Source organism: Pantherophis guttatus, chromosome 8, assembly GCF_059756535.1.
Source record: "Pantherophis guttatus breed Tessera chromosome 8, ASM5975653v1, whole genome shotgun sequence".
In the NCBI taxonomy this organism is placed as follows: Eukaryota; Metazoa; Chordata; class Lepidosauria; order Squamata; family Colubridae; genus Pantherophis; species Pantherophis guttatus.
In genome coordinates this window covers 44,898,829-44,924,733 of record NC_142070.1, presented here as the reverse complement: position 1 = coordinate 44,924,733, position 25,905 = coordinate 44,898,829, and the positions used below count along the sequence as shown (strand labels likewise).

At 38.5% G+C, this 25,905-nt stretch overlaps 1 protein-coding gene across 5 annotated transcripts in view; it reads left to right on the top strand.

Annotated features, from left to right (window-relative positions):
* STOX2 (storkhead box 2) overlaps nt 1-25,905 on the top strand; it is a 165,760-nt gene that overhangs the window by 106,985 nt on the left and 32,870 nt on the right. Inside the window, exons 1-2 of one of the 5 annotated variants that reach the window (XM_034442802.3) lie at nt 13,596-16,692; nt 18,491-18,607. The exons of 2 other annotated variants lie outside the window; for them this stretch is intronic. In XM_034442802.3, coding sequence (XP_034298693.1) covers nt 18,535-18,607 — 73 coding nt within the window. In that variant the 5' untranslated portion in view covers nt 13,596-16,692; nt 18,491-18,534. Of the gene's footprint in view, nt 1-13,595; nt 16,693-17,427; nt 18,608-25,905 lie in introns of those variants that run through there. 2 more of the 5 variants (XM_034442803.2, XM_087874710.1) reach the window with 2 other exon arrangements.

Here is a 25,905-nt window from a genome sequence, read left to right as displayed (position 1 = left end):
TATCCGGTCCTGGACCCACGAGTGGATACAACTACAGCACAGCACAGCACGTCAGTCTGCATTAATGCCTTTGTCAAAAAGCTGGCAATGCAAGCAGAGGAGGCGTGTCATCACAACTTGCAGACTCAGTCTAATTAGCTGACAGACGAAGTTAACCCATTCCTGGATGCTGTCTTCATCCCCACGAGAAGGAGCATGTCAGGTAAGACCAACGCCCCATCTCATAATGTTTTGCTTACTGACCATGTGACTTAGCAACAAAATTGCTACCCCAATATTATGTACAATAATCTAAATGTGACATATCCATAGTTGAACAACTAGAACTAGGTCTTACCTGTTTAGCAAAGGGTTAGATGGCATACTGGCTAAAGCTGGCAATAGCACTCTTGCCTACAAGGCTCATTTTGGTTTCCAAAGACAGTGATGATGTGTAGAAGGATGGCCAAACCAAATACCTGATATATTTGATAGACTGCAACCCCTTGATATTTCCAATTGTATGCATCAGAACTGTCCACCCACAAAGTTTATTTTTCTGATGGTTTAGTCTTTATTCTACTGTAATTTCTACTGTAATTTCTATAAAAATGTTTAGGGTTTTTATTAATAATAAATTGTTGGTTTATTTTTGCCAGTTTTGTTATTTAAATATTAAATATTATATATTATATTATTATAAAAAAAATCCTTTCTCAATTTTGAACCATTAAGTTGCTCTATATCCTATTCTGATTTAGCCTCTTTGTGCCTCTTTTAAATCCAGTTTACATTGTATATCATGTCATGTATTGTTGAAATCTTGATTACAAAACGCAGAATATTTATTTCGCTAGCATCTAAGCTATTTTATTAGGATGTGTTGTTTGATACTGTGAGCATCCTTAAGCACTTTCATTATTGGACTATAGATCAATATTTTTCTAGTTCTGTGTCCACTATTGTGCTTTGTGTGTGCATTTATAAATCATGTAGCATTGTATTGCAAGGTTTTAAACAGTTCTATGTTGTTATCAATTTCTGCAGTTTCATTGTTTGATGTGTTTTTTAGGGTCCATTTCATTTTACTTTCCAGAACTTCAGTTATCTACTAAAGATATATACTATCTATGTACTAATAGTGCTTGCTGACTGACCCAAATTGTCATGGCTCTGAAAACTGATACTTACGACCAATCTTCAATGTTCTAGCTGTTGTGCCCCCCCCCCAGTCACATGTTCACAATTTGGGCCAGCTTTGTAACCAGCTCACAATGGTAACACCCTGCACTTATGTGGTCACGTTGTGCCCTTCCTTGACAGCTTCCTACACACAAGTTAATGGGGAAGCCAGCAGGGAAGACGGTCTCAAGTTGTTCTGGTAAGCCTATACTCACATATTGATGCTCCATTCGTTCACCTGGTCACCCTGTGTTCATGTGGCACCATGCCATTCATTTCCCCTGCCTTCCTGTGCTTGTGTAGTGCCACACCTCCTGGCCTCCCCAATTATGCACAGCCTGTTCTGGGCAACTGGGACTGATAGATTGTTAAGCAGTGCAGTCACGTAATGTCATACAGGTAGTCCTCCACTTACAACAGTTCACTTAGTGACCGTTCAAAGTTACAACAGCACTGGAAAAAGTGACTTATGACCGTTTTTCACACTTAACGACCTTTGTAGCAGCCCCATGATCAAAATTTAGATACTTGGCAATGGTTCATATTTATGACTGCTGCTGAGTCCCAAGGTCATGGTATCACCTTTTGCCACCTTTTGATAAACAAAGTCAACGGATAAACCAGATTCACTTAACAACTGGGTTACTAACTTATCAACTGAAGTGATTCACTTAACAACTGAGGCAAGAAAGGTCATAAAATGGGGCAAAATTCACTTAACAAATGTCTCGCTTAATGACAGAAATTTTTGGCTCAATTGTGGACGTAGGTTGAGGACTACCTGTACTTCACAACTACTTTTCTTAGCAATGAAATCCTGATCCCAATTGCCATCCTAATCCAAGTGCTACTTATTAGTGTCATCTGTTTTCTGCATGTTTGCACCATCTCTTTTTTATATCTATCTATAATAGATGTTTTCCATCTTTTGTCATACAAAAAAATTTCCCTTGATTTCCCATCATTTCTTAAATAAATCTCTTGATTTCCCATTCAGCTGCTTATTGCCATTTTCTTTAAGAATAACAAGTCAGTATATAGTTTGTCTGTGTCGCTTGCATACTGCTTTCTTAAATTGCCTTTCAGGATATATTTGTTTACTTCATATTTAATGATATGACAAATTTAAGTCCACATACTGTGTTTAATCCATTATATTTATTTCCTTCTCTACATAAGTATGTGGAATATTGCTGAGCTAGTTCTGTGATGTACTGATAATATTCTTTTATTTAAAGTAACAACTTTGCAAGGAATTTGTGATTTGAGTTGCAATCAGGTTTTGTTTTAACTGACTGAATAAAGCTGTCTTTGCTTGCAGGGTATTTATAGATTAATTAAACATATTTATATGCCCTGCAATAAAAAAATAGTCCTGACAAGTCACATTAAAAAATACAGTTAGTTGTCAAGTTAATAGTCGTAATTGAGCCCACAATTTTGGTTGTAAGTTGTGTCAGTCATAAAGCGGGTCACCACATGACTGTGGCTGATTTTACGACTTTTTTGCGAGGGCCCGTAAGCAAATGCCACGGTCATTAAACAAACCCATTATTTGCTATGGGCTGATTTTTGCACAATGACATTAAGAAAAGCAAATTTGCTCAGCTTCATGTGGTATTCTGAGGCCAAATTTTCATTGTTCATAGTACTTATTTACTTCCAACTTGTTTATTCTTCTAACTTCAGCATTCCAGTCTACTATAATTAGTATGATTTGGGAGGGTGTTACAATATAATAATATAATAAAAGTTATTTTATTACAGGTTTTTAAAAAACATACAAAAATCTCTCCCCCCCCCCTTGAAGCCCCAAATACAAATAAAGACCATCTAAGGAAGAAAAAAGAAAACAATAATAAAGAAAAGAAAAGAAAGAAAAGAAAAGAAAAAGAATAACAGAGTTGGTTGGTGTTTCCTTCTCCAGCAGATTATATTTAGCTTGACCTGTTTTCCAAACCCCCTTTCTGGGAATCTGTATTCTCAAAGAATAACAATGCGCAAAGGGCACAATAAAAGTTATAAGCCAATAAGATAATAGATCTGAACATTATTAAGGAATATTGAAATAAAGTTAGCTAAAATTACTGTTAATATACTGTACTGTGCAAAAAATCAGCTTAAAATGGACAGGGATGAAAAAAAATCTTTTATTATATTAAAAAAAATAAAATAAAATTTCTCTCTCAACATATTTCATATTAGGGGCTGCCACAGATAAGCCTTTGCTGATACTTAATAGCTTAAATCAGGGGTGTCAAACTCAAGGCCCGTGGGCCAGATCCGGCCGGCGATGTGGCTAGATTTGGCCCACAGTGCTGCTCAGGAGACAGTGAACGACCAGCCTTTATGCCATAGAGCATTCCTCAGTGAATTGCACTTGCAAGCTAATATGATTTTAGGGTATCTTTATGGTGCATTATGGCTTTGGAGTAAATTTTAGAAACAATAGGACCTGTATTTTGTTATTTATTTTTACTTCTAAGGTTGTTACCGCTTTCTTTATGAAAGGATTGTGTGTCATTTGAAATATCTGAATACTACTTGTACACTGCTTCATAGTCCTGCATAAGTACAGAATACTCTATTTATATGAAAGCTAGTGATGAAAGTAGTTCTGACAACTATGTTAGAACTACTGCTTTGAATAGTTAGGTGCAATATTTCCCACACAAATGAGACTAAAATGACTTCAAAAGTTAAATTGTTTTCCTATGACTAACTTTTTCAGTTGATCATAAGCTTTAGCACTGTGCAGGAATCTAGACAAAAAAAGGCAAAGTTGATTTGGAACATGTGTGGGTGTAACCATAGCATCTGTTGGAAGTATCTTAAACCAAATGTGCTTTTTTCCAGGATTCCATGTCAGCTGCATAGGGCAGCTGTGCAAGCCTAGGAAAAGATGCAGCTGCTTTAAAGTGTTCCTTACTAAGTGCTAGATACCTATTTACAACATAATGTACTCCAAGTCACATTTTGCCCTTTGATCAGGATTGTTGCGGAAAATAAAATATTAATAGCGATATCAGTAATAATATACTCATAATAATACATTAGGAGGATTGGAAGGGATTATAAATTTTACCTAGTCCAGCTCTAGGCTCAGTGCAGGAATTTTGAGCTTGCATCTTGAAATTCGCTCACTGATCTAGGAAGTTTGAATTTAAAGCATATTAGCCATAAATATTCTAGGATACCCAAAAATTATTTTAATAATACAAATCGCTTGCTGGATCAAGTCAGAAGTCCCTCAGTATGAAACTGTCTCCAGTTATTGCAGTTACTATTACTGCAGTTACTCTAGTTACTTGTCTCTCCCAGTTTCCTGCAAACTAATGCTCCCAGATGTTTTAAGACAGTTATTTCTCTAATTCTCTGTATACTGTTATCTGTTTTGGGTTATCATTATCCTAAAAGTAATATTTTATTAATGCAGGCATGTCATATTTGCCAAATATGATATTTCATTATGTTTTAATGAAATAGAGTGTTGGCAAAAAAGAAACAAACTAAAATCATTACTCTTTTGCACAGTTATCTGAGCCTGTGATATGTTAGAACTGGAACAAAAAACTGTTTTATGTAGATTTGTAGGCGTGCCAAATAGTTGCTGATAATTTAGTGCATTTTAAATTTACCTCCCAGCCAGATGGGATGAACTACAATAATTGAGTGCTATTTAAAAAAAAAAAAAAAAAGGGGGGGGGGAGGGATGCTCAAGGGCATCATAAAACTGGCAAATAAACAATGAAGAAGGTTACTATGGAAATTGCATATGTTTCAGTTAAACCTATCTGTCTTTGTCAAAATTGGTAGAACTTTGAATGCGTGCTGCAATATATTTAGTGGACAGGATTAAAAGTGTATCTTTAAAAACCTTTGTTTTCTTTTTAAGCAGAGCACATGTGGAAACTTTCTATTTTAACTTCTTTTTTATGATAATTTTATTAAAAATTACTGCAGCAGTAAAAAATAATGCAAATTAAAAAATAGAAAAAAAAATAAGAATATAATAAAGAGAAAATCTATAAAGGAATGACTTCCTCCTTCATCTCAATTAGCATAAGCAATTTTAGTAACTTTCAATTCAGAATAGAGCTGGAAGATATCTTGGAGGTCTTCTAGTCCAGCCTTTCGGACCTCAGGGACCACTAAATTAATAATTTTAAATCCCGCAGACCACTAATATGAATCCAGCACGCCGCTCACTGAAGCGGCTGGATTCCCAGTGACAGGATGGGGTCCTTCAGGCACTTAGTTTGGTCACCTGTTTCTGCAATCTTAAACACTCAAAGAGCCATTTGGACCTGTTTCCCACAGAAAACAAAACTGGGATCTTTCTCTCCTCTCTCTCTCTCTCTCTCTCTCTCTTTCTGATTCTCCGGCGCTTTCTGGGTCTCACAGGCACTTCTTTGGCCTTTGTTGGTGCTGGATGCACCTCGGTTGCTCAGGGAGCATGACCTGCTGTCTGCCCTGAGACACTCGCCCGACCCAGCTGCAGCCGATGCTCTGTGTTATAATGGGCTCCAGGAGGAAAAGAGGACGCCATCTCCCCCATTGTGAAGCATGCTAATTTTAACTGCGCTGCAAGAGCAGCAGCCAGGCCCTGGAGGCGCCACAGCAGCATCGGAGAGGATCAGCCGGGCCGGGCCAGTGTCTGAGGGCTGAGAGGAAGTCACCCATCTCCCCAAGAGACCGAGGTGTGCAGAACACCAACAAGGACCTGAAGAAACTCTCGCAAGACCCAGCAATAGATGAGGCTTCACTCCCACTCTGGAATATGGAGCGAATATCCATCCCCCGCCCTTCCCTTCTCAGGCCAGGCAAGGAGTGACGGGGAGGGCGAGGGTCGGAGACAGCCGGTGGGTTCAGCCGACAGGAAGCCACAGCAAGGACAAGAAAAAGCTGCGGGTTGCCGACACCCGTTGCTTTGGCCCGCCTGCGCTGCCATCCCGCCTTTGCACCATTACCTCATTCCGGCCGGTGAGGGCTGCGCTACTCCTTGCATGTTGCACCTCCTGCAAAGTTGCAAGTTGCATGTAGCTCCCTCTACAGCGGAGATTTCCAGCCCCACCACGAGCTGCCTGGTCAGCCCCATATTCCAGAGCTCTAGTCACAGGACTGACCATTGGTCATCCCGGAGCAGCTCGGGTGCACTGCAGACCACCAAACTTTTCTCCCAGACCACCGGTTGGTGACCTCCTTCTAGTCCAACCCCCTGCTCAGTCGTACAACTTCTGAAGGCAAGCTGTTCCACTGGTTAATTGTTCTCCTTATTTCAAGGTTGCTTCTCTTCTTAATCAGTTTCCATTCATTGTTTCTTGTCCTACCCTCTGAAAATAAGTTGACCCCCTCTTCTTTGTGGCAACCCCTCAAATACTGGAATGCTGCTATCATGTCAACCCTAGTCCTTCTTTTCACTGGACTAGCCATACCCAAATCCTGCAACTGTTCTTCATATGTTTTAGTCTCCAGGCCTTTAATCATCTTAGTTGCTCTTCTTTGCACTTTTTCCAAAGTCTCTTTTTTGTAATGTGGTGACCAAAACTGGATGCAGTATTCCAGTTTACTAAGCAGTACTAAATACTTAACATGATTTTTCTTCTGTGCTGTGCCAAGGATTGTATTAGCTGTTTTGGCTGCTGCTGCACGCTGCTGCCTCATATTTAAGTGATCATCCACTTGAACTCCAAGGTCTCTCTCACAGTTACTGTTTTTGAGCCAGGTTTCGCCTTATCTGTACTTGTACCTTTGGTTGTTCCTGCCTAAGTGTAAAACCTTGCTTTTCTGCACATTAAATTTCATTTTGTTGGATAGGGCCCATTGTTCAAGTCTGTCAAGATCTTTTTGGATCCTGACCTTGTCTTCTGGGGTGTTGGCTATTCCTGCCAGTTTAGTATCATCTGCAAATTTGATGAATTCCCTTTCTGTTCCCTCATCTAAATTATTTATGAAGACATTGAAGAGGACTGAGCCCAAGATGGAACATTGTGGTACCCCACTGCATCCTTCCTTCCATGTAGATGTAGCACCATTAAGGACTACTCATTGAGTATGGGTTGTCAACCAGTTACAAATCCATTTGGTGGTTATGCTGTCTATCCCACAGTTTTCTAGTTTACCAAGAAGTAAGTTGTGGTCTACTTTGTAGAATGCCTTACTGAAATCCCAAGTATACTATGTCCACAGCAGTTCGCTGGTCTACTAATTTAATCACTCTGTCAAAGAATGAAATAAGATTGGTTTGGCATGATCTGTTTTTAACAAACCCATGCTGGCTTCTAGTTATAGCTTCATTTGTTTCTAGATGTTCGCAGATCTGTTTTTTGATTATCTTTTTATTTATTTTGGTATTTATTTACTTATTCCTTTCTCTTAAAATATAACAAATGATCTTTTCTTCCAATATCCCATCTCTTATCTATATATAAGCCCTATAGGTTATCCTGTTTTATCATTACAGATAGTCCTTAACTTATGACTGAATAATAGAATAACAGAGTTGGAAGATACCTTGGAGGTCTTCTAGTTCAACCCCCTGCAGGAGACCCTAGAGCATTCTGGACAAACGGCTGTCCAGTCTCTTCTTAAAAATCTCCAGTGATGGAACACCCACAACTTATAAAGGCAACTGATTCCACTGATTAATTGTTCTCATTGTCAGAAAATTTCTCCTTAGTGCTAGATTGCCTTTCTCCTTGATTAATTTCCATCCATTGTTTCTTGTCCTGCCTTGTGCTTTGGAAAATAGGTTGAGCCCCCTCTTCTTTGTGGTAGTACTTTGTGGCAGCCCAACTGCTATCGTCACCTAGTCCTTCTTTTCACTACTCAAACATACCCAATTCCTGCAGCCATTCTTCATCCTTGTTGCTCTTTCCAGAGTTTCAACATCTTTTTTCAATATGATGACCAAAATTGGATGCAGTATTCTAAGTGTGGTCTTACTAAGGCTTTATTAAAGTGGTAGTAAGTACTTCACGTCATCTTGATTCTACCCTTCTGTTAATGCAACCTAGGATTGCATTGGATTTTTGGTGGTGAGCAGCACACTGCTGGCTCATATTTAAGTGATTGTTCTCTAGAACTCCAAGATGCCTCTCACAGTTACTGCTCTTGAGCCAGGTTCCACCTATAACAGTATAGGTGGAACCTGGCTCAAGAGCAGTAACTGTGAGAGGCATCTTGGAGTACATTTGGGTTTTCTTGCCTAAGTGGAAAATCTTACTTTTCTCACCATTGAATTTCATTTTGTTAGATAGGGCCCAATATACAAGTCTGTTGAGATTCTTCTGGATCTTGAGCTACCTTCTGGTGTGTTTGGCTATTCCTGCCAGCTTAGTGTCATCTGCAAATTTGATGAGTTCTCTCCTGTTTCCTCATCTAAATCATATTAGATATTGAACAGTACTGGGCTTAATACAGAATCTTGAGGTAGCACACTGCTTACTTACCTCCATTTAGATGTAGTTCCATTAAGGACTCCATGTTGAGTGTTGTTTGTCAATCAGTTACAAATCCATCTGGTGGTGATGCTGTCTATCCCACATTTTTGTAACTTACTAAGAAGTAGGTTATGGTCTACTTTGTCAAATGCCTTACTGAAATCCAAATATACTATGTCCACAGCATTTCTCTGGTCCACTTATTTAGTCACATTGTTAAAGGGTGAAATAAAATTTCTTTGGCATGATCTGTGTTGGCTTCTGGTTATAACTTTGCTTGCTTCTAGGTGTTCACTAATCGTTGTTTGATCTTTACCAGGATTTCCCCAGATATTTATGTCAGGCTGATTGGTCTGTGGTTTCCTAAATCCATTCCCCCCCTCTCTTTTTTTGATGATGCAAACTGCATCAGGGCTTTTCCAGTCCTCTAGTAGTTCATTGGTGTTCCAGGATCTTTGAAAGATATGATTCAATGGTTCTAAGATCACATCTGCTAGCTCCTTCAGAACTCTAGAATGTAATCCAACTGGTCCTGGTGATTTGAACTAGGGTGGACAGGAGTTCTCTTACCATTTTCTTGCCTATTTTAATTTGTATTTCTAGTCTGTCTTTACAGTTGTTTTTGGTAAGTTGTGCTATTTTTTTCCTTTTGCGGGAAGACAGATGCAAAGAATGAATTAAGCAATTCTGCTTTCACTTCTTTGCTTGCCATCATCTCCCATTAGTGGACCAATTGTTTCCTTGATTTTTTTCTTGTTTACATGTTGAAAGAAACTTTTAAAATTATTTTTGACATTTGTTGCAAGTCTTAGTTCATTCCTGACCTCATCTTTGCAGATTTGGACTATGCTGGTATTCTGCCTTAGCTATGTGCCCCACTTTCCATTTTTTATACTTATCTTTTTGTCTTTCAGTTTATCACAGAATTATTTATGCATCCATGTTGGTTTCTTCTTGAATTTCCTATTTTTCTTTTTCAGTGGTATTGTGGTGGACTGGGCTTTTATAATCAGAGTTTTCCAAGCTCCTTGAGTTGTTTTCTCTGTTAAGATTTTCATCTATTGAATTCTTCTCAAGCTTCCTCTAAGTTTGTTGAAATCAGTTCTTTTAAAGTCGAAGACACTAGCTTGATTTTGCTCTATTGCTTGTGTCTGCATTATATTGAATTCCAGTATGACATGGTCACTCTCCCCCAAAGTTTCTCCATCCTCTCTATCATTTTTAAGTATTTTAAAGTCATCACTTCACTTCTGATATCAACAAAAATCCATTAAGAGTCACCAGAGATAAGATATCTATTTTAATCTCGATCAAATAAAACAACTTTATGTTCCTTCCTTTTACTTTTGATAATCTTGATGTTTATCCCTTTAAATAATGTTGTAGAATTTATTGATTTATTTTCATTTTTTTCTTTGTCCCTTCTCACAAAATTATTCAAATGTTTAACAAGCCTTTTTTGAACAATGCAATTCAAAAATTTTCTTTTAAATAGATTCCATCTACAGAGGCAGAGGCTGTTTAAATTAACTTATGGATGCATTGGTTCAAAAATATTCTTCAGTATGTCCAATGTTATTTTTCTTCATTCTGTATCTGTAAGTTGAATTTAAGCATTCTCCTCCTTTAAATTTAATTTTTAGTTAACTTCAGTGTCCAACCTTCAAAGTTCCACCCTGACGTGCTTCTTTATAAATAATTCAAAACAAAAAAACATTTTGTCATAGGAAGGAGTTTTATAATTAATTCTAAAATCTTATTTCAAATTTGGATCCTTAGTTTTATTTGAATCTTTCCAAAATCAATGTTCTAATCACTTGTTTCTGCCCAAAAAAATTTAGAGTCCTAATTTGTATTTAATACTTTTGTTTTTTTTTTTGGCTAAAGATCAAAGGGAACTTATCTAGAGTTTTCAGACTAGTTTATCCAAAGGTTCCCAGTAGCTGAAAAGAAGCTAATTTCTGAAAGTGAGTAGAAAAGGAAGTATGTGAACCCCGTGTCGTTTTAACGGGGACAACTAGTTTGAGCAAGATGGCTATTCCCTCATCCCCCAGAGTTCTTAAAACTAACAGAGACCATTGTCTTGTGTCCAGAGAAGAATTATGAAGGGCAATCTACTTGCTAGTTTTTTTTCCTGATTATTGGATCCACTTTTTAATAAAGCCATTTTCAGTTTGCCATTTCTTTCCCCAAAGTCTGGAATTTTCTATTTTAACTTTTTCCTCCAAATATTAATCTGTTCTCAGAATGCACATTTACGTATCCAAAAGTACATATCCACTTTTAAGAATTTTCATATTTGTTTTGTATACATAGCTTATATACTATAGCCATTGCACAATCATTGCTAACCATTCCACATTGAGGAATTTTTTGAATCACATTTTTAATGTGTCTAAATATGTAAATATATGGTTCTTATTTATTGCATGTCTTTAAGCCACTTGGAGTCAAAATGGGTAGCATAGAAGTCAAATAAATAAATAAATAAAGACTTTCTGAATAGTTAAGTCTTTTCTTTCTCAGATAAGAAAAGGCAGTGAGTAAAACCAGTGTGCAGATAGTCCTTGCTTAGTGATCACAACTGAGACTGGTAGCTGCAGCATGTTGCAGAGTTTCTGTTACTGTCCTGACATCTAATCTTCATAACTTAAAGTATTCCTTTTTACAATTCATGCATCATTCTGTTGTGTGTACTCGGTAGAACAAATGAAAAGTATCTCTAGGGATACATTTCCACCATTATTATTTTTTCTCCTTAAGGAATCCCTTATTATAATGTGTTGAAAGTTATCATTTGACAGTGTTTGAGTTGTGGGGTGATTTAAAAAAACCCTATATTTGATATGCTATTTATGAAGTTATATATTTTACCCTATTAAAGATATTATATCTGATTTTTAGCACCCATCTGACAAATATTGCTACATGGTTAAGATCTGCATAGGTTGAGATTGTTTAGGAAAAGAGATGGAAAATGTCATACACATATTCACACGGACACAAATTGTGCTGGAGTTAGAAAAGGAAGTAAACTCTGAGTAAGATCTCTTCTCTTATACAACCCAACTCTACACATTTGTTTCAATATTTATATTGTAAATTATGATGCAGTCCTTATTATATATTATCTGTTAAACTTATTTGCCGCCTGTTTCGCCATGGGGCTACTCTAAGTCAAGGGTCCCCAACCCCTGGTCCATGGACTGGCATCAGGCCACGGCATGCCAGAGCAAACAAACAAATCCCATCCGTGGGATGCAGGCAGCATGCAAAACCACGCCCCCTCTAGTATGCCGAAAAACCTCTGTCCACGGAACCAGTCCATGGTACCAAAAGGTTGGGAGCCACTCCTCTAGGTGGCTTACAAAAATGTAATATGTTATATCAGTTGTATTGTATTATGTCATAATAAAATATAATTAATATATAATATATAACATAGTTGTTATTAACAGATGTCTTAATTTCAATACCTAATTAACTAGCTATTTATTTATATGTTACATTTATATGCCTCCTATATTGACTCTGAGAAATCATGTTGTAGATCTCACATTAGCTATCTATACTTCACAAATACTAAGGTTAGTTTTGTATATAATCACTTCTTGGATTATCTGGAGAAAGTAAGGCTACTTTCAGGCTATCAGTCTGTGAACAGGTATTTTGTTGTGACAGTTGCTATGTTATAAACGAATATAGGGATGAATGCATAACTAGTCTAGTAATAGAGATGATGTATCAGTGCTTTATAAATTATTCAGTTTTATCTTTCTGTTTCTGTAGTTTTCTAGTCCTTGTTACTGACAGATTAATAGAAAGTTGTTTCAGTTCTTCAGCCAGTCATTTTTTCTCAATCCTAGGGAAGAGGCAATGACAAACCGCTTCTGAAAAACCTTGCCAAGAAAACTGCAGGGACCTGTCCAGGCAGTCTCCCAAGAGTCAAACATTATTGAATGGAAGGGAAAAAACCTTTTTGGTACTGATGTCAGTGGAGACCTCCAAAGGGTGCTAACGATAGCAGAGTCCTGCAAATCAAGATTCCAGAATACACTTTATCTCCCTTTCCATTTATAAGAACTGGTGGGGGAGGGGAAGGCCCTGATCCTAAGGAATAAGGAGGCTCCTTTCATACAAGGACAGAAAAGTGAAATGTACCTTTATTGAGATGGGCAATTACAGATGGAAAGCTACTGTCTGATTTGATGACAGGGAAGGAACCCATAAACTTTGAGTTTAGTTTGTTCAGTAGTCAAGAGGAAGGTTAAACCATAGTGATATAAAATCTCACCCCCACCTTGCAGTATTGGTACCTCTTGCCTTTGTGCATTGGTTGCATATATGTACAAAGCCTTGGCTAAATCTAACTGTTCTTTTAAGAGGATCTTTATCACCTGAGAAAAAATCAAGACCCTCAAAGATCTGTAGAGGCAGGAGTTTTAAAGGGCAAATGATGGAGATAATAGCTATAAACCATTCAGAAGGCAAATGTGTTCAAACACAGAGAGGAGTCACATGCAAATTCTATAAATGACAACAAATCCAAATGTCCTGTTGATAAAAAAGTACGACACAGCAGAGTATTATCTTTTCCAATTGCCTATTCTAAATCTAGTCTGAAAACAGGCTTTCCAAATATCACTAATTACTTACAAAATTATAAAATCTATTACGTCACTTAAAATTATCTAAGCTAACATATCTATTAAGAACCATAGCTAACACTAAAAATTATTGATTAAAATTGATTTAATACTAGGAATATAATTTCCCATGAGATTATTTTAATTCATATGAAGTTAAAATATAGGCTGTATGGATAGAAAACCTCATTTTTCAGCTATGATATAAATCTGCGTATTAGATTATAGTCTAGGAATGATTTCCATTACGGTAGAATTTAAAGGATTCTAACTCAAAAAGAAGTTACAAAGTGATGTGGACATCAAAGCATATTCTTATAGATTGTTTATTCTTTCAAGGAGGGAATCAAACAATTTCCAGTAAAAAGCAAATAGTGTCCTTAAAAGTGATTAACTGCTTCGCTTTTAAAACCCTAGAATTTCTTAAAAGAAACCCACACCGGCACATTGGGATTGTAGCCCTAAAGATACTGGTGCATTCACAGATTTGTTATTTCTGACCTCTTCTATTTGGTCAGCTATGGTTATCTCACTATTTAAGCATATCATTGTGACAATGTAGCTTTAATCCTGATGTAATTCATTTTTAGGTCCTTTCTCTTTTTTTGATGACTTTACCCATCATTTCAATTCGAAGGAAAGCTCCATGAGGTCATTTGAGGGACTTCATGTAGGCTCTGTAATATTCAATATAACATTGCTCCTTGACAATGTACTGTTTAGCCATGGAAAGTTTCATTTTGTCCTTTCTCCTGCCTCACTTCACAAGAGCACTCAGAGCACTGTTGAGAAAGTATTCTAGCCAGCCGATAGTATAGAAGCCATGATTTTAAGGAGAACGATGTCTCTGTCTTAGCATGGTCTGCAAGATGTAGAAGGCGATGCTTTTGGTCTGAGCTTGTTTGCTGTAAAACAAAGACGGGCTTGAGTGAGAAGTTCATCTGTCCAGGTCCGAGCAGCGGACCTTTGATAGGTTAGAACAGATCCTGTAATTAATTTTTTAATTGTGCACTTTCAGCTTTTTTCAAGACCAAGGAATCTGTTCCTTTCTGTTTGCTCCAAAACGCAAAACGTGGGCCTAAATTTTTAATTAGCAAAAGTGAGTGGTGAAAAGGGAGAGGGGCTGAATAATATAACAAACCTCAGTGGAGAGCAGCTAAGATGTGTTGCCATGACAACAAGTTCAGCAGGCTGCCAGCGAGCATGTCAATGGGCAGTGCAGGGAGGGAGCTTTCAAACAGTGCCTGCTTGCCACAATGTGATTGGTCACACCTCTGTTGTCTTTGTGTGAACCAGGGAATGCTGGGTAGAGCCCAGAGTGAATGCTCAGTTTGTCTCAAAGCAGCGGTGAGGTAATGCTTTTGAATCTTTGGGGATTATAGAATGCATCTTTAAAAGGCTGCAGAGTAGATTATTTTCATTCCATTTTGGACTAATTGCCTGCCTATGATTTGCAGGGTTTCTGTCTGTACTAATGTGATAAGAGGTGGGGAACGTAGGAGATCAGTGTTAAGGTTTATCTGATTGCAGATTGATTGACATTATTTAGGAACAGCTACTTTCAGCATCATGCCGCCGTAACACTCGGCATGGTTATAAACGTGGTGGCGTTACCCTTTGTAACCCATCATAAAAGGGCTGGTGTTGGAAAGTTTGGAATTACTTTCTCCTCCCCTGGAAGGAAAAACCAAATTATTTCGTGAAGTGATTTCTGGGATTTGGGTAGTTCGTTCAGTTATATAGTAATTTCCTATAGTCAGTTCTGTCGCCTGTAAATAATTCCTCTGTGCAGAAAAAAAGTATCTAATGTAGTTTTAGCACCTGTTAATGGTCTGGAAATATGTAGCTATTTAGGATGCTAAGAGCAATGATATGCAAATATATTTTGTGTTATTGTTAAAAACAGAGAGTGTTTCTAAGACCAAAATGTACTATCAAGTTATACTGTATTTGTATAAAAAATAGTCCCTGAAATTAACTAGGAATTATATGATTCTTTTTCTGACTAAGCATCGGAAGAGGTTTTTATAATGCTTTGAGCCAATAATTTTTTTTGGAAATAATTGCTGTGCTTTGAGTTACATCATGTTGTGGCATCACTTTCTTGAATGTTTAGTTTGGCCTGTTTGAGCACATACATAACCAAATCAAAACAGTTGCTGCATTATCAGATTTGCATGTTGCAAATATAAATTCACATGTGACTTGCATTAAATACGTAGTTTCAATATTTATAAAAAATATTTCCAAAGAAAGCTTAGCAAATTTCCAGGAACGAAAGAACACTAGAAACAACTTGATTATTTGGGACACAAGAGTAGCAAAAAGGGTGACTCCATTTCCACACCACAATGTTGATTAGGTGCAGTAACTTTCCACATTGTGGGGTGTGTACCTAAAATGAACATGAGATGTACTTCATGCTTCTTTTCAGTCTGTAATGTGTGTCCTTAACTGACAAATGAATAACAAGTTCAATTGTAAAGTGACCCTTGGTGAGACTGACCTATTCCTTTTCCTGTAGCCTGATAGAGAAACATACAGAAGCAAACATCAGAAAGATAAAAGATATTTAAAGAAAAGGGCGGGGGGGGGGGAAGAGAAGTAGAGAAAGAAAAAAAGAAGTGGAATCTGTTTTGATTTCATCCTGCCTACCACTGGCTCTATCTACATTTGTTATGTAGCCCCCTAGATAAAATAATTCATATGGGAATGCGGTACTTAAAGAAAAACAACTCTTTGTCTCTATTCCATCCAGCACCTTAGTATTTTGGACATGAACAAGTTATATATCCTTTTTGCTGCCCTTTACTATGATGGAAAATAACCGTTTAAAAATATAGGCCACATGGATTAGAATATAGGAAAGCAAGTACTGGTATGTGGATTTCAATGAATAATTGTTAAAGAGGAAAAAAGTAAAATTATTTGGTTAGCGGACAGCATCCAAAATTGTAAATTATGCTGATGGGACAGAATATCTCAGAGTTGCTATGAGTATCAATGAAGCTAATACAGTAGGTTTTCTGTCGTGAAACTGCCTTGCTCTGTAGTGAAAAGTTTAAAAGTTTTTATAACTTGGTCTAGCAGTGGGGATTAATATTGGAAACATCCAGGTGATCCATAATGGGTACACTTCTAAGAACAATGTTATCTGCTAATTCAACTGAAAAGAAAAATTACCTCTAGCGCCTTTTTTCTCTTTCACATAGGACACTGTCATTGGAACTGCAATTCTTGCCTTGCTATAGTTTTCTGACTAATAATTTGTACTGTTATAGCTATTATGTTGTTTTTTTTTAAAAAAAACTGGTTTCTCTCTTCTTATTTAGGAAAAAGGATCTGTGGCTTAGCAGAAAATTTGGCGAATGGCCAGGAACACAGAGTGCAGTAAAGTCAGAGTGAAAGATCTCTGCCCCAGGGAAGTTAATGTTGCCAGTCAGGTAGTCATACTGGTATAGATAATGAAATGTCCAGCAGGAAGACAAGACACATATATAGATGGTAGAAGTGTAGTTCCTAACACTTTCACGTATACAATTAGGTTTTTGTATTGAGAATCTAATCCAAAACAGAAGTGAATATTTGTTCTTTGTGTGCATGTCTATGTATGTGTTTATGCATTTATGTGTAAGATAAGGCCTGGTGGCTCAGCAGACTAAAAGCATTGTGATTAACACCAGCTGTCTGCAATTACTGTAAGTTCGAATCTCACCAGGCTCAAGGTTGACTCAGCCTTCCATCCTTTCTAAGGTAGATAAAATGAGGACCCAGTTTGTGGGGGCAATAAGCTGACTTTGTATAAATATACAAAAGTATGAAGGCTATTGCTTAACGCATTGTAAGCCGCCCTGAGTCTCCAGAGAAGGGCGGCATATAAATCAAATTAAAAAAAAAAAAGATGTTGAGTATTCCAGTGACCCAAGAAAGAATGTCAATTCAATCTTTTTTAGTCAGTAGATTTCCAGTATCCTATAAACTTGTATGGTAAATTAACATACTTTCTGAAAAATATTTGCTCCTTTACTTGTGTGCTTATTGTAAAAGTTGATTGTATTATTTCATCATAAACTTGCATATCCACTTGATTTTTAAATCTGTTTTCTTTCTCGTCTATTTCAAGAATGTTTGGCATGTTCTGTTTATGAATGATTTGAACTCACATTTCCTAAAAATATTTTGAGATTATTAAGCTTAATGTAATGCAATCAAATCTGGTATCTGGCTTTGGAAAAACCAAAGTTTAAAATCTTACATTGTGAAGCTTCCAGTTCCTCATAGATTTGCTTCAGAGGCAAGTATGAGCCTGTATACTTTCAAGGAAGGGTGTGTGTGTTTGTGTGTGAGAGAGAGATAGAGAGAGATAGAAATAATGTCAGAAATAATTACCCAACTTTTGAATTTTCAGGAGTGTTATAGTTATTGTTAAGTCGGGTAATTCTGTTTGCAAACTTTTTTTTTTTTATCAAAACACATTTCAATACTTCATTAGTTTTCAATGTATATTCTGTTAACCGGGTTTATTTTTTTAAAAAAGTTCTTTATAATCCAATCCCATTCATATTTACTAAACAGTAAATCTTATTGTTTTCAGCAGGCTTATTTTAAATATATATGTATAGGGCTCATTTAAGTTGTATTGGAGTGATATGGAATGGAATAGCTGAGAAAATACTTTGATAGTACTGGGAAGAAGTAGTTCATCAAATAATGTATTAGAAGATATTAGAAGACAAATATTTGATTATTCTACCACTTTTCTCCTGGTAATTTAAGTTTCAGTAATTTTGAGTTCAAGCCAAGACCTTATAATTTGTAGTTAATAGTTGTACAGTCCAATTATTTTAGAAACAGTAGCAATAACATTAGTTTACTATTGTAAATTTCTAGGAATTGTATAAATACTGAAAAATAATACATTTCTTGCCCAGTGACCTCTGAACTCATGCATGCAATACAAAAACAATACAAGATATGAAAGGAACAGATTTGGGAAATGATTTGTTTATAACAAATAGGAACTTTTTTCAAAGACCACATTGATTGATAAAAGCTAAAGTGGGAGTGGAAAGAATGTATAATAACTGTCCCTATATCAGGCTTTAAATATTACTATAGCTGGAGCTGTTCAATTGGTGCTCCTTGAAGTTTCCCCTGGTGAGCACAGGATGAAAGAGTATGTTACATCACAACCAGAGGCATCATTAAGGTGACTAATTTATTTAATTTCTTTATTTAAAGCATTCATACCCTAGAAAGTCTCCCAGATCTGCTTACAAATAAAAATGAGACTATGCCTTCAACAGTACAAAAGGGAAAAGGACTCCGGAAGGAATAAGGAAATCAAAACAAATGAAGGCAAGTTACTAAATCTTATAATGATAGATACAATGCAGAGAGGCATTATTGCTCTTGTTCCAGAGGCAAATGAAATGTAAACAGTTGAAAAATGAAGGAAGCCAGAAATGGTTAGTCTTTTAGAGTTTGCTGTGGTGGATGACAGTTTGGACACAGGTATAAAGTCTAGTGAAATTTGCTTCGCAGATAATCCTGTTTTCTTTGTCTACGCCTGATAGTGCCTTTGAAAATAGCTGTTTGATAATCTCCTCATCCCCAGACTTAATATCTACTTCCAGGGCCTTGTTAATATATATGATAACAAAACAGATTTCATTAAAGGAATTTGAATGGCAAATATTAGAACTGGAAACATATGCAGGCAGGCTTTCAGGGATGCAGGTACTCTAATAAATAAATTTATTGCAAAAACAAGCAAATTAAATAATTATATAAGAATTTCAGTGACTACATAGTCATTGAAATGCTTGTGACATATTCTTATACCCTTTTTGCGGTACAACAGTGTGGTACAACAGGTTTGAAATTTCTATGTTTTAGATGGGAAGACAGTACATACCTGCCCCTTATTATGGTAATGGATTAATGCAATTTCAAACTTTTTACTTGTAGCCTTGCCAGAATTAACTCTTTGCCTGAGGCTGTCTGCATTGACTACCATCACTAGCAGATCAATCTCGAGACCCATGTTGTTCATTGGACATGTTTCAGTTTTTCTGGGTTGTATCTCACAGGCAAAAGGAGATGCAACCTAATATTTATTTATTATTTATTTATTTATTAATTTAATTTGTATACCGCCCTTCTCCCAGAAGGGACTCAGGGCGGTGAACAGCCAAAATTAAAAAACATACAAATGCAAAAGTTAAGATAATTAAAAGAATTAAATCATTGGCTCCCCAAATTTAAAACCCCAAATCCATAAAATTTAAAATCCCAATTAAAAACCATTTAGGCTAGGCCGGCTTGATGAAATAAAAACGTCTTCAGGGCTTTACGGAAGGTCCGGAGGTCCGGGATCAATCGTATTCCAGGAGGCAGCTCATTCCACAGGGCGGGTGCCCCCACAGAGAAGGCTCGCCCCCTGGGGGCCGCTAGCCGACATTGCCTGACCGACGGCACCCCGAGGAGGCCCTCTCTGTGAGAGCGTATTGGCCGGTGGGAGGTTATCGGTAGCAGCAGGCGGTCTCGCAAATACCCTGGCCCTAAGCCATGGAGCGCTTTAAAGATGAGAACCAACACTTTAAAGCGCACCCGGAAGACCACCGGGAGCCAATGCAGCTCGCGCAGGAGAGGTGTTACGTGGGAGCGCCACGTCGCTCCCATAATCACCCGCGCGGCCGCATTCTGCACCAGCTGGAGCCTCCGGGTGCTCCTCAGGGGGAGCCCCATGTAGAGAGCGTTACAGTAGTCCAGGCGTGACGTACCCAAGGCATGAGTGACTGTGCACAAGGAGTCCCGATCCAGAAAGGGGCGCAACTGGCGTATCAGGCGAACCTGATAAAAAAGCCCCCCTGGCCACGGCCGTCATATGCTCTTCTAAAGACAGCCGTGTGTCCAGGAGGACGCCCAAGTTGCGAGCCCCCTCTGTGGGGGTCAGTGACTCGCCCCCAATAGCCAGCGATGGCACCAGCTGGCTATACCGGGACGCCGGCATCCACAGCCACTCGGTCTTGGAAGGGTTGAGCCAAAGCCTGTTCCTCCCCATCCAGACCCGCACGGCCTCCAGACACTGGGACATCACTTCGAGGGCATCATTGGGGTGGTCTGGGGTGGAAATGTACAGCTGAGTGTCATCAGCGTACAGATGGCATCGCACCCCAAAACCACGGATGATCTCACCCAGCGGCTTCACATAAATGTTGAACAGGAGCGGCGAGAGGACCGACCCTTGCGGCACCCCGCAAGCAAGGCGCCTCGAGGTCGACCTCTGCCCCCCTGCCAACACAGACTGCGACCGGTCAGAGAGATAGGAGGAGAACCACCGCAACACGGTGCCTCCCACCCCCAGTCCCTCCAGCCGGCGCAGCATGATACCATGGTTGATGGTATCAAAAGCCGCTGAGAGGTCTAACAGGACCAGAACAGAGGAACAACCGCTCATCCATCAGAGATCATCCACCAATGCGACCAATGCCGTCTCCGTGCTGTACCCAGGCCTGAAGCCGGACTGGCACGGATCTAGATAGACGGTTTCATCCAGGAACTGTGGGAGCTGTCGCGCAACCACACTCTCCACAACCTTCGCAACAAAGCGAAGGTTGGAGACCGGACGATAGTTTGCCAAAACGGCCGGGTCCAGAGAAGGCTTCTTGAGGAGGGGCCTCACCACCGCCTCTTTCAAGGCGGGAGGCAAGAAACCCTCTCTCAGAGAAGCATTTATGATCCTCTGGAGCCAGCCTCGTGTTACCTCCCGGGTGGCCAGTACCAGCCAGGAGGGGCACGGGTCCAATAAACATGTGGTTGCGTTTAATCTCCCCAGGATCCTGTCCACGTCCTCAGGAGTCACATAAGTGCATTAAGTGTTGACCAGTGCTCTATCTTATCTCAGTGCCCCTCTTTGGTTTGCCTTTCTTATCATTGGGCAAAATTGTTTCATCATTGTTTCATTCACATCACACTGTAAGTGCAGAGAATTACTAGGTGAATTTACTGCAATATCAGGGACCAGGAGATCTGGTATCTCCCATATCTTTAAAATCACCAAATACTTGGCTGGGGGGAAGTAAGCCTGTTCCTTACCCAGAGAAAGGATCTTGGAAAATGGCGCACATGCTTGGCAGTTGCATGGGGAACAAATGAGCAGTGCAGAGAGAGCTGTTGCATAATCTACAGGATTGTCCTGAAATTGATCAATTTCTCTCCATACAACTGCTTCTACGTCTATATGGGTGGGAGTGGTGGAAAACAATTGCCTGTACCTAGTGGGGAAACATTACTTCCACCATATGGTTGAAATGGAGGCAGCAACCAGCAATTTATTTAATAAATTGTTTTAACAATTTTCAAAAAGAGGAGACATGGACCGCTGTTTGTTGGTGGGCTGTGTAGAATGTTGTTCAAAAAATTAGTTGTGCTATGTTTTATCATTCACATTTCTTTTATGTATTGGCCAGAGGTACACTTAATATTGTTAACAAATTGCATTCAAATTCATGGCTAGAAATCACAATTTCTGTGCCTATAAATAATTGGCTTCTCCTTATTTTGTAATAGAAGTTAAGATCCAGTTACACAATATATGCATTTCTCAAGAAAAGCGATGAAATTTTTCTAGAAATAAATTACAACTATAGAAATATTGTTTAATTTAATGGTTATAATTTGGAGCAAAAGTTGCTCTTTCTACCAGTTGCATCTGTTGCAAATTCAGGTAGTCTTCATTCAGTGTCAACCTTACGAGTAGACCATACAGGAAACATGACCCAGTAAGCTAATTCCACTTCATTGTAAGGCTACACTAACACAATCTTGCAAGTCTGAAAGTACTTCTCTCACCTTGTCCCCTTTACAGCCCAGGAAACCAGAGTGAGTTTCTCTGAGACCCTTCCTCCACTCATATTCCTACTATAGGCCAAGCTGTCTTTTATCAGCTTGTCAGAAACCATATATACCAGTAGTGGGTTTCAGTTTCGTTTGCTACCGGTGTGCTCGCAGGTGCGCTTGCATGTGCAATGCTTCTGCGCATGCGCAGAGACGTCCAGGTGGGTGGGCAGAGCCTCCATCCACCACTACCAAGTCGCCCGAACCGGTAGCAACCCACCACTGATATATACCATTATATTTTTGTGACCACAGTTAAGAGCAGCAATTCAGTTGTGAAACAAAAAGGTCACTAAGTGAAACTTCATGACTACACACCTGCAAAAGGATTTTTTTGACTGCAAGGATTGGTCACAAAGTTACTGAGTGAGTACTGACATAACTGAATGGCTCTCCGGCATGATTGTTAAACTACTTGTACAATTCCACTCGGAATGCAAATTTCAGAATAAGCTATTGCTAACTTGATTTAAGGTTTACAGATTCCCAGTTTCTTTTACCCTAACCCTTCAAATCAATGTCTTCTAAGAATTCCTATATCAAAAGTGCTGTAAGTTTAAAGTAAAAAAAAAAAAAGATGGCAAAACCATGCAGCATGTTAAAAACAAGCTTGCTTTATTTATTTCTTTGTTTATTTATTTCCTCCCTTTATTATTTTTATAAATAAGGCGGCAAACATATCTAATATTTCTCCCTCCTCTTATTTTTCTCACAATAGCAACCCTGTGAGGTGAGTTGGGCTGAGAGAGTCAGCCAGCTGGCTTTCCAGGATAAGGCAGGGCTAGAACTCATGGTCTTCTATTTGCTGGACTGGTGGCAGAAATAAAATTTAATATATCTCATTTCAATAGAAAAGTTATTAACATAGTTTAAATAAACAAGTAAATAAATAAACTACTGCAAAAATAAATGTTTCTTTGCTTAGCCCAGGAAATTACCAAAGGTAGGAACTGGCTATGCCTCACTTAGGAGACCTTTCTAAAGCTGGGAATCTTCATTTAGAAGGCAGCAATATTTCATATCTATACAGAGAGTATAGGCCTCTGAAGTCTTTGGGTAGAAATATCTGGAATGTTTTGGGTAGAGTTGGATAGAAGGTAAGTAAAGGAGTCCCTGCAGATTTTACTCTGCTAGTCATAGCTGACAATAGGGGCGGTGCTCATCTTCATTTCAAGGCCACTGAGCCAGCGCTGTCCGAAAACATTTCTGTGGTCCTGTGGCCAGCATGACATTACCTTCCCACCAGAGTGGTACCTATTTATCTGCTCGCATTTGCATGCTTTCGAACTGCTAGGTTGGCAGGAGCTGGGGCAAGGACAGGAGCTCACCCTGTTGCGAGGTGCTTGGGTCTTGAACATGAGCTGCTGACTTTCCAGCCAACAAGCCCAGCATCTTAACTGCTGAGCCATCGTGCCACCCTCGAGTTGGGTAGAAACATGGAAATAAATGGGATGATAAATCCATTACTAAAAATTGTGTTTTTCTATTAGAGAGTCTTAGTCCTTTTTATTATTTTATTTATATCTCAGCAAATTTTGGGTGAGGGGGCATATTTAAAAAGTAAGTTGAGCAATGTTTTAATAACATCATTAATGCAGCTGAGAGCCAGATTTCTGTTACATTAAAAATACAAATTTTTCTTCATTTCTTAATTTTTGTAGGTATCTGAAGATAAGATCAGCTTATTTTTTGAGTATACCCTGACCTGTCCTAGAAAATTGCTTTTACAGGTAGTCCTTGAGTTATGATCACTTGTTCACAACTGTTCAATGATCGCTAATCACGCAGATTGCAACCAGGTTGCATTTATGATGGTTACAGCATCAAATGATCCTCATTTGTGACCTTTCCTGTCAGTTTCCCACAAATTGGAAGCTGACAGGAAGTCATAAATTACTCCTGCCACTTTTTTTACCTGCCTGTCTGCACTCCATAGTGCTGGACCAAAGCATCTACCCACCCAGGCCCTCCTGCCTGTAGTTCATACTGCCCATTTGCAGCACTCACCCACCAGCCCATAGCTCTCCTGGCTGGCCGGCTTGCCTAGGTTTCCCAACTTTTTCCATGTCCCAATCATGTGAGCTCTTCACTTAATGACGTACATGGGGTAGAATTACAGTAGCTGTCGGAACTGCCGGGATGGCTGGTGCTAAGGATGCAATTATATGACATGCTTTAGGACCACACCATTAGCAACAGAAATTCCCAATTGCCACCATAACCTGAGGATTATCTGTATTGAAAAGCAGTCCCCCACAAAAGAAAAAACAAAAGTCATTGACATTCTGTGTTTAGACCATCCATGAGTTAAACTTTTGAAAACTGTCTCCTGCAATGAAAATACCAACCTTTCACTGAAAAGATACTACTCTTAATTTGCTGCAGTGGGAAGTTCTGTGGGTTGCCTCCCCCTCCCCAAATTTTTGAGGGCTACATATGGTTCTCAGATTGCCTGTCCCTGACTATGTTAAAAAATAGGAATATAAAAAAGATTTTTATTCTCATCCAGTTCAATGCTGCATATTCAGCAGTGATTTTATTCTACTAGCAGTTTGCTTTAAGAAACAAAGTAAACTTTTAAGAACATTTTTAGAAATTTCATGCTACAAATAAGACTTTAATGTATGTATTTTAAGACTAAATTTTTATGGTTTAAGTGAATCTGTTTTATAGTTTAAGTGAATCAGCAGCCAAAAAAGCTAATACAATCCTGGGTTGTATAAACAGAGGCATCGAATGAAGATCACGTGAAGTATTAGTACCGCTTTATAAAACCCTAGTAAGACCACACCTGGAATACTACAACCAATTTTGGTCACCATACTACAAAAAAGATGATGAGACTTTGCAAAAAGTTCAGAGAAGAGAAACTAAAATGATCAAAGGCTTGGAGACTAAACCGTATGAAGAACAGCTATCCTAAAGAAAAGAAGAATTAGGGATGACATGATAGCAGTATTCCACTATTTGAGGGGCTGCACAAAGAAGAGAGGGTCAAATTATTCTCCAAAGTACCAGAGGGCAGGACAAGCAACAATGGTTGGAAAGTAATCAAAGAGGGAAGCAACCTGGAATTAAGGAGAAATGTCCTAACAGTGAGATCAATTATAACCAGTGGAACAGCTTGCCTTCAGAAATTGTGGGTGCTCCCTCACTGGAGATTTTTAAGAAGATACTGGATAGTCACTTGTTCTCCTGCTTGAGCAGGCGGCTGTACTAGAAGACCTCCAAGGCCCCTTCCAGCTCTATTCTATTGTTATAGTTGTGATTCTGAGTTGTTTTACGTGTATTATAGCGTTTTGTCAGCTTTGTTTGGAAAACAACCTGGCCTAATCGAGACCTAATTCATTATTAAAGATAAGAACATGTTTGGAAAAACACCAGAAGATAGGGAGATATCTTCTTTATTTATGGTCCCTGGCCATTTACGAAGTATGGGAGTATATTTTGCAAGTCAGCACAAAATTAAATACTTCCTAGGAGCAACAACGGTCTATTTCTACAAAAAATGCTCCCCCTGGTGGTTCATCGGCACAGCCGTTTGCAATTCTGGGCAGAATTTATTTTGACTTCTTTTAAATGAGATTTAAAGCATTGGGGAAAAAAACCCTGTTTCTTACTAAGCAAATTGCACTGTATTTATCTGGGCTTACTCCCAAGTAAGTCTCTGGAGAATTGCCCTACACTGTATAAGGTTTAAGGGGCTATATGTGGGTGGGTAAGATATGGCCAAACCAAACTACAAGGACAATAAT